The following is a 9,490-nucleotide window of genomic DNA, read 5'->3' on the forward strand; positions in this document are numbered from 1 at the left end:
TAAATTTTGTTCCTTAATGCCAATGTAGTAAAATAAATCAAATGTTAGCAAAACATTTGAAGTGAGATTCAAAGGAAAAGCCTGCACTTGTATACAAAATATCTAAATTCAAGACATTTATCCTGTTTGTAAACTCATCTTTTAAAAAAAATAGAACTACTTCAAATAAAATATTTAAGGAGTATTTTACTGTTTGGAAATTGGTAGGCCGATAATATATATTAAAATGAAAATCACTGTGAAGATTAGTTTTTAAAAAATATAGGTGAAAGTGTTTAGCGTAGAGCCTGGAGCGCATTGGTTACTAGGAATTATTAAATGAATCTGAATTATCTTGTTTCCTGGTGACACCTAGACTCTGAAATGTAAGATTAGAAGTGTTTTCTCTAACAACCACACTGCACAATTCAACCTGGGTTCTCTTATTTCTTACAATTGTCTCTTTGATGCTGCCATATTGCTTAAAAATAAATAAATCAAAAAATAACAACAGAAAACAATGAAACTGGGTTCCTCTTTGTCTCTGGAGGACAAGCAGAAAAATCTATCCTTTATCTCCCTTCTGTTTTCTCTATTCTTGCTTAAATCCAAGTCCAGTATAGAATTGATTCAACCTTTGGTAAATGGTTTTGCCCTGGATGTAATTTAATATTCTGTCTTAGAAAGGGAGAATATCTTCACCTGAGAAACTCTGGCTTACTGCCCAAACTCACACCACACTGAATAGTGTCCATGGCTATTTAAAGAGTTTGTTCTAAACCAAATGAATAATGTAATGATTCCATTGGTATGGAAAATTTTGTCTGGTATGAGTATACAAGATGATTTGTCTTAGAAATGGCCAGAGATTAGAACTAAGAGAAATCCTAAGAAGATATATTGTGGGCCTGGATTTAGGAGATAGCTATAAGAACAGGATTTGGGGACTCACAGGATATGGAGGATAAAGGGAGGGAAATGGTGAATGATAACTGAAGCTTCACATTCTGAGCACATCGAACCTTAGTACCTTAGAATGTAGCTTGAATACTGGAGAATAAAATGATGAGCTCACTTTGGGTTGTAATGGTTTGAGCTATGGGCAGGAATTTCAAGGTGATGTCCATAAGCATTTTAAAATCTAACCCTACAGACCAGATGGACCTCAAGCTAGAATTATAGATTTGAGAACTATCAGGTTGGGCTCATGTCTTCATGAAGACACCGGGGACTTATGAAGCATTAGTATTTAGAGAATAGAAGAGGGAAAGGATTCTAGTGAAGGAGCTGGAGAATGAGTAGCCAGAGGGTATAATGCCAAGAGTAGGAAAGATGGTTTCAAAAAAAACGGAAAAAGATCAAGCTCTCAGAGGATGGCAGAGCTGTAATCCATGATTTAGATAAACAAAAGCAAAGACCTCGTGCCTCCTCTTCCCCTGGCGTTAGTTGAAATTAGATGAATGTACCAATGAAAACAAAAATACAATGTTGAATCAAAGCAATAATGCAACATCGAAGTGTGATTTAATGATAAGCCAAACCTTCATTCGGTTTGAGAAGACCTTAGAATGTCTTGAGCTCCAGGCTTTGGCAACCATGACTTTATTAACTTTGCGGCTTATTCAGTCTACATGGTCTTTTGCATTATTATTTAACATAAATACTTTTGAAATATCAGGCTATGTCATTAATAGGCAGAACAGTGCCTAGAACCCAGGACTTCCAATCCCAGGCAGTGGTCAGTTCAAGGCAGCTTGCCATATCCCAGGATGCACCCAGACACCTGTGTATAAAGAGCTCGGACAAATCAAAGCCTCATAAGGTTTACACACCTTAAGTTAGGATATCCTCTTCCTAGCTAACCATACCCTAACACTCTTCTTCTCCCCAAAGAAGGATCTACTTCCCCTGCCCAGTTCTCCACTCCATATATACACAATTACTAAATGTCCCCTAGACTCCATCCTTCTCTTTTACCCATCTAACACCTTGATTTCTGTTCAGCCAGATCCACAGATGTGAGTGGGTCACCATGGTGACAGAGGAAGCCCTGATGTAGAAGGAGAGAGACAGAAACAGCAGAGGAAGATTTTTTGAGTCTAACATATTGCCCCCTGCCTTTCATGTTTCTAGGGTATCAAAAGCCCTGGGCCATTTAGAAGTGCTTCCTTAGACTCAGAGAAGCACATTAGAGGCCAAGAGAGCATGTTGGAGACACAGGGGAATGCCTGAACTCTTCTTTAAAAATTTCTTTTCTATGATTTTTCAGGTGATCATCAGTATAACCATCAGATTTTAAGCAGTGCTACCCAGACCCCTACACATGGTGAGAGACCATTGAGAGCACTCTGCATTCCATCCTCATTCCAAGTGGCTCCATCCTAACTGTTGATGCCTATCGAAGCACCAAACATATGGTCACTGACTCATTGAAGCTAAGGAGGTGTAAAGAGCCAGGTTTCTACCTTCCTCCAGGGCTACAATGCTTCACTCTCACTTTTAGACTATTGTCTCCTTAGTATTCTATCTCTGATATCAGAATGATCTTCCACCATGAAAGGGAAGGAGTGAGACCCTTCCTTAACCATTTTCACTTGTAATCTAGATCACTTCTTGCAGTCATCAATTTTGTATGTCCACGGCAAGGAGTACACTCTCCTTTGCCCAAGGCTACTTGTGGTACCATTTGCAAATTACATGAAACTTGGTAAACTATCGATTCTCCTCAAACTAATCAAAATTTGATAAAACTCAAAACCAAACTGGGTGATTTGAGCTTTGGCCTCTTGGCAGGGAAAGAAGCTGAAAATTGGAGAGCACAGGAGTATCAGCTTAGAGCCAATGTTACAAAACCATGTTTCCTTCTTAGTTTATAATATCTTCCCACCAGATCACAACTTCACATTAGAAAATGCTGAGAAAAACTATCTTTGGTACCTATTCAAAACCTGATAGAATATAATACAGCCATGTAAATTGTGAACTATCATTCTACCAGGTTTGTTGTGAAAGAGCAAAAACATCATTAGATTTTAGCAGGAAACTCAAAACAAAAATAAATTCTATAGCTCACCTGACAGACCTACCACTCTCATGTCATACTATGCTCTGCTTCAGCACTGAGACTGAGGAATATTATAATTAAGAGAACAGAAGTGGACTGTTTTGATATTCCCCTCCAGTGCTAGGCTCCTAGTGGAAATATGCGATAAAAGCAACAGTTTAGCAAAATGTTTCAGGTTGCAGGGTCTAGGAAAATTATAACTGGGAGAAATTGGAGAGATCAGTGAAAAAAAGTTGGTACCATTTCTCATTTACCACCATTTCTAAGAGTGGCGATGATGACAGTGAGAATATAAAGAAGATTTCACATGTGAAACATTTTGAAGAAAGAATTGGGAAAATTTAGTTACTAACTGAATATGGCTGATAAGAGTCAATTATGAGTAAAATGGTGAGCCATGATCAATTAGAAGAATGGGGTGGTGGTGGGGGCGGCTCTTACTAATACAATCTAAAGAATCAGGAAAGCAGCCAGTGGGCACAGGGGATGGAGCTACTGATGATGAGTGGGCTGAAGAAACGTGATATTATCATAATGAAGAGTCTTGAGTGAAGGGAGAATTTGGCTACTGGACATCCAGAGCTGGATATGATCATAGGATGTGCAAGAAAAATCATTCAACAAGCAGTTAGAAATGCATACATGAAGTCTGGAGGGAGGTTACAGCTGAAGATATAAGTTTTGCTTTGGAAGTAGTAACAGAAGCCTTGGGAGTGGGAACAATCTGTGCAAGAAGGCTGAAAAAGAAAAACAGAAGGCAGAAGCCAGGAGCCGGGGGGATGCCCACAATGATGAAGCAGCAGCAGGAAGAGAAGACAGAAAAGGCAAGCGAGGAGTGCTCCACTTGCTCAGTACATTCTGAAAGAATAACTATCACTGGTCTTCCCCATAAGGAGCCAACACGAGAGGAACAATTCTTCCCTCTCCCTCTTCTAATCTTCTTTTTCTACTTGGTACAAGGAGATGAAGATGAAGGTAGGTGAGACCTGGTCCCTGCATTTGAGTGGCTATCAACCTAGTGGAAGCAGGGTTTTCTCTGCATTCCTTCCTTGGATGTTACACTTTTCCCAGGAGCTGGGAGAGCAACTATTAAGAGAGGAAGCAACCTGTGTCTACTTCATTAATCGAAAAGCATTTATTGGATCCTTATTTTGAGCCAACACTATGAAGGCATCAGAAAAATTGGAAAACAAGATTTTTGCTGTCAAGGAGATTGCAATTTTTGTTGCTCAACAAGATCAACTCAAGTCAAATAAGTAGAGATCACACTGACACAAAGCTGAGTGGTATTAACCAGAAGAATGATAGGGCCTTGAAGACTAAAATTCACTGTGGGCTGAAAAAAATGTGATATTGTCATAATGAAGAGTCTTGAGTGAAGGGAGAATTTGGCAAGAAGAGTAAAGAAGGGTATTGCAATAGGAGACAGAGCAGGAGCAAGGGGGCAAGGGCAATCGTAGTGGAGGCAGAAGGCAAGGAAGAACAGGCCTCGGCTGAGTGGCATGTTTTGGAGAACAGTGCCAGATAAGAGCACCTAGAAATGTTGCATTTGGAAACAGGTGAGCTAAATGATGCCCTCAGTGGTTGTATGATACCAACAGGTAGAGAGAAGTTTGTTCTTCTCCGGTGTGGCCAAAAGTGAAGAGAGAATAGCTAAGGGACTAGTGGCTGTTCCTCAGCTCTGAGTAGCAATGCTTCCAGCTTTCTGCTCACTCCACTCCCTAGCATCTGTCCTGATCCATGCCAGGGAGGTTCTTTCTGTACGGTTATGTCCTGATCTCTTGGGGATGTAGCATGTCCTCCACCCCCTCACATATGTGCTGGTGTGAATACCAGCTCATTGGCTGGGCTCTTTTGGCTCCATCCCCAGTGTTGGGGGAACCAGGGATGTCAGGAAAGGATAGAGAAACCAGGAATTCCCTGTTTCGAAGCTGCCCTTAGACTAAGCCTAGGAGTCCTTCTCTTTGTCCCACGGTTCACAGAATTATTGTCTTCCGGGATTTAGCGCTCTCTTTGCCAAGAGGCATGGGGGACCATAATCCTCTATTACATTTGTCCAAAGTTAGAGCCTTCCCCTTCTTAGGTGTCCCAAACTCAAGTGGATGGAGGGACAATATAAGAGCCACCGACCTACCTTGTTTCTGGGAATGGCACCCCTCTTTCTTTAGCAATACCTGTTGACTTCTCGCTGTACCTTAAATCAGTCAAGCACCAAGACGTGCTTGTCTTCCTTCCCTGGGTCTCCATTCCTTTCTGTCCTGCATCTTCACAGTCACTCCCTCACCCATACCTGCATCTCCTCTCCCCCTCTCCTCACACTCCCGTGCTATTCCTGCTTTGGCCCTCAGAACCCAGCCTAGCTCATTGACTTTATTAGTCATTCACCTCTTCTCTTTTTCATCTTTTCTTCTATTCCTGTCTGCATTCTTTTTCCCAGGTCTGGCAGTGAACAACACTCCCTTCTCTCTCTTCAGATTTTGGAATCTCAAGGCTCTATCTCAAGGGAAGGAGGGGAAAAAACGGGAAATGATGTGCTAAGCATTTTGACTACATCCTTTCCTCCCACAGCCAAGAGATAGCTAAGGGGGCTTCAAAGGAAGGAACTGGAATAAGAGAAAATGGTTTTATAGCTTACAGTGAGTTGTCAGGTACAGGGCTTAAAGAAGCCCAAGACAGAAGGGGCAATGTAAGAGGTGAAATGACATCATGGACTGTGAGTTGGAGTCTCAACGGAGCTGAGCCTTAGACCCAGTTCTATGGGTATGTAGACAAGACCAGTCATTCCTCCTTCATACTCAGATTTTTCTGAGCCAGACATTTAGGTTTGCCTAAAACTATTAGGGAAAGAACAACTTTCACACCAAAATAAATAATTTTATTCCCCTACCCCTTGCTCAGTTCCATCAGGCTTATGTCTTTATCAGACAGCCCAGTGGTATACTGAGAGAAAAAGTTTGTCATTCAAGGAAGGGTAAACTGCCATCATGGCTAGTGGCAGATAAAACAGCACCTGCCCCCATGCTTGTCGACAGTTGGAACTGAACATGAGGGAAACTGAATCTCTGATACAATCTGTATCCTAGCACAGGGGACAGGAACGCAGGATGGGGATACAGGATAATACCTGGACCCTTCCCTCCTGCCTTCCCTGGCCTTTGTCCTCACTAATGCAATGCACCTCTCTCTTCCACAGAGAAGCCACGGATGAACAACATCCTGACGTCAGCCACTGAGCCCTATGACCTGTCCTTCTCCCGCTCGTTCCAGAACTTGGCCCACCTGCCCCCACCCTACGAGTCTGCAGTGAAGACCCACCCCAGCAAGTACTCATCCCTGAAAAGGCTAAGTAAGTGGGGCTATCCCAGGGTTGGGGTCTGCCTCTGGAGCCTCCATGACATCTTCCCGTGCTTTACTCTCTTGCCCTGCACCTGAGGGAACAGTATTGAGTCCCAAGAACAAAGAGTGAAGGTAAAATGGAAGAAGACAAGAGACAAGCCGCTTGTTTTTGTTCTTTTGGGCCTGAGTCCATTCTCCCTATCGATAGAATAGAGGCCATGGAATCCTCATTCCCATGGGAGGCATGCGAAAGAAAGCCTTTCCCTAGTCTTGCCCCACACCTGCCATCTTCAAACTATGGACCTTCCCCATTCTGAAGATCTTGGAGCAGAAGCTACCAATGCCAGAGCTTTCTCTGGGACCCCTCCCAAAGATCTGGCTGTGGAAGGGCCTATAAACCTCTCCCTCCCTAATCCAGCCACAATGTTTTGAGAACTGAAGATTTCCCACTTCCACACACACCTCATTTCATCAGTTGAGACCTGTTCATCCATTAATCACAATTCTGCCATTTGAGTCTGGGAAGGCTCTGGGGATTGATGAGTTTAAGACTTTACAATGTCAAGAAGGTACATGATAGAAGAGCTCTTCTCTCATAGCTTTCCGATCCTTGGAGCTTCTGCCTATATTTCCCCATGAGTCTATTTCTGTGACCACCTGACTATAGGGCTGAACATTTGCTTGAAACTAGAGGTTAACCTACCATGGTAGAAGTTCAGCCCATTTGTGTGAGTCCATATCAGCCACTTCCAAAGTGGAATGGTGAGTTTCTATGGCTAGAAACTCAGTATTGGAGATCTTCTATGATCCAAGGAATTGGATGCATGTCTAGGATGAGAGAATGTAGCTCAGGAGGCAGGATCTGCCCATCGGTGAACCCTTGGGAAAACCGAAAAGCAGTCAGTATTCCCATATTCTACAGAGATCTAGAAAGCTGTCTGTGGGAAGCCACATTCCTGAAATTTGGGGCAAAATGTGCTTCTGTGTGTCTTGAGTAAATTCAAGGTTTCAGCAGGCAGTGTGAGCTTGGGAGGGCCCCCTGGATGGAAACAAGGTTGGAGTATTTGAATGAGGTGCACATATAAGATTATTCTGGACTGTTCATGTTGTGGGCACAGGGGAGGTATGTGTAGGCTTGATTCTGTTGTGTGTGGGCTGGATACCCATGTGTTGACTTCCTATGTATTGGCTATTACATAGGTGTTACTATGTTCCTAAATTACCAGCTAAGCATTTTCACAAATGCCTCCTGGTTGGAACATCTTTATTTTAGCACAAGTCTGGTTCTGCAACCCAGCTTCCTCGGAGAGAGCCTCTGAAATTTATTGAAAAGTTGTGCAGCAGCTGTTCCCTGGGTATTTGAAGAAGACTCCGGGAATCATTCTGTTTCAGGACCATGGTGTGGTAGGAGCAGTACCGAAACAGGAGTTCAGGAGCTTTCCCATGAACTCGTGAACTCCCCGGAGACTTTGGGGAAGTCCCTCAACCCCTGGATACTCAAGGTGGTCCACAGACAGCCAAGGCATCAGCATTGCCTGGGAGCAGACTCTCAGGCTGGCCCCAGACACAGGAGATCTGAATCAGAATCTTCATTTAACAAGACCCCTGGGGACTGGTTTGCACATTCACTGGAGAAACACTGCCTCCATCTGTCTGGGCTGCAGGATCCTAGTTCCTGGCTGCAGTGACACAGTGTCACCTCAGCTGACTTTTCTCTCTGTCTCTCCCATGCAGCTGACAAGGAGGCTGATGAGTATTACATGAGGAGGAGGCACCTGCCTGACCTGGCTGCCCGTGGCACACTCCCCCTCAATGTCATCCAGATGTCCCAACAGAAGCCCTTGCCGCGAGAGCGACCCCGCCGGCCCATCCGGGCCATGTCACAGGACAGGGTTCTGTCCCCAGAGCGGGGCCTGCCTGATGAGTTCGGTATGCCCTATGACCGCATCCTGTCAGATGAGCAGCTGCTCTCCACAGAGCGCCTGCACTCCCAGGACCCACTGCTGTCCCCGGAGCGGACGGCCTTTCCGGAGCAGTCCCTGTCGCGGGCCATCTCGCACACGGACGTTTTTGTGTCCACGCCCGTGCTGGACCGCTACCGCATGACCAAGATGCACTCCCATCCCAGTGCCTCCAATAACTCCTATGCCACGCTGGGCCAGAGCCAGACGGCAGCCAAGCGCCAGGCCTTCGCTTCGCGCAGACACAACACGGTGGAGCAGCTGCACTACATCCCCGGCCACCATACCTGCTACACGGCCAGCAAGACTGAAGTGACTGTGTGATCGACTGGATAGGCTGGGTGCCTGGCAGACAGGGCAGGGCAGGAGAGACCTGGATGGGGCTTCTGGCCTTGCACATCTCCCTTCCTGTGTCCCCTCTGTAGGAGGTGGGGGTGGGCCACCTTTGCCCGGAAAGCCATACTCCTGGGACACAGCCCGGTGGCCTGGCACAGCCCACTCAGACCTGGGATCTAGAGCAATCACTCTCACTCTTCCTGAAGAGTCAAAGGGGAGTGAGGAGAGGACTAGGCCCAGTCTCACCCCCACCACCATCACCGACTCCCTTTCAGTCCCATATCCCCTCTCCCTCTCCTGGGGGCTCAGCCGTAGTTTCTATCAGCCAAGAGACCTTGGCCTGACCCTGGTCAGAAGTTGCCTGGGTTTGATTTGGCCAGTGGGTGCAGCCAGTGGGCTGACTGAATAGGCTACTCGGTCTCATTCATTTACCTAGAACCGCATCACAGAAATCTTCTAGTGCCTAAAAACTGCCTACTTGCTCTCTTGAGCCAGAGAGCTGCTGTGTCCATAAGCACAATAACAATCTTTTTTGCCTGCTGGAACTCTCTGGCCCCACTGAGAGGCCCTTCCTTTGCTGACCCCCTGGGGCCCTACCTGAGCCCCTTGCCCCTCCCCCAAGCCCCGGGATAGGGAGGGGTTTTCTTCCTTCAGCTGCCTCCCCACTGTTGGGAGCCATGCCCAGTTCCAGCAGGCTGCCCTGCCCAAAAGCTCCCCTTGGTCCCTCTTCTGGGGGACTTTCCCCTTCCCCTAGCCCTAGATGTTCCACCCCTGAGTTCTCTGGGGTTTTGCTCTAGCCCTCTCAGAGGAGAGT

General features: G+C 45.6%; 1 protein-coding gene across 1 annotated transcript in view; it reads left to right on the forward strand.

Annotated features, from left to right (window-relative positions):
• The window catches only part of SHISA6 (shisa family member 6), a gene marked incomplete at its 5' end in the record, with an annotated part of 271,566 nt that extends 262,347 nt beyond the window's left edge, over positions 1-9,219 (forward strand). Inside the window, 3 exons of the mRNA XM_011359132.1 lie at positions 2,249-2,305; positions 6,237-6,389; positions 8,114-9,219. Coding sequence (XP_011357434.1) covers positions 2,249-2,305; positions 6,237-6,389; positions 8,114-8,664 — 761 coding nt within the window. The remainder of the gene's footprint in view (positions 1-2,248; positions 2,306-6,236; positions 6,390-8,113) is intronic.
• Between the last annotated feature and the right edge of the window lie 271 nt (positions 9,220-9,490).

Source organism: Pteropus vampyrus, unplaced genomic scaffold (assembly GCF_000151845.1).
Source record: "Pteropus vampyrus isolate Shadow unplaced genomic scaffold, Pvam_2.0 Scaffold44, whole genome shotgun sequence".
Classification (NCBI taxonomy): Eukaryota; Metazoa; Chordata; class Mammalia; order Chiroptera; family Pteropodidae; genus Pteropus; species Pteropus vampyrus.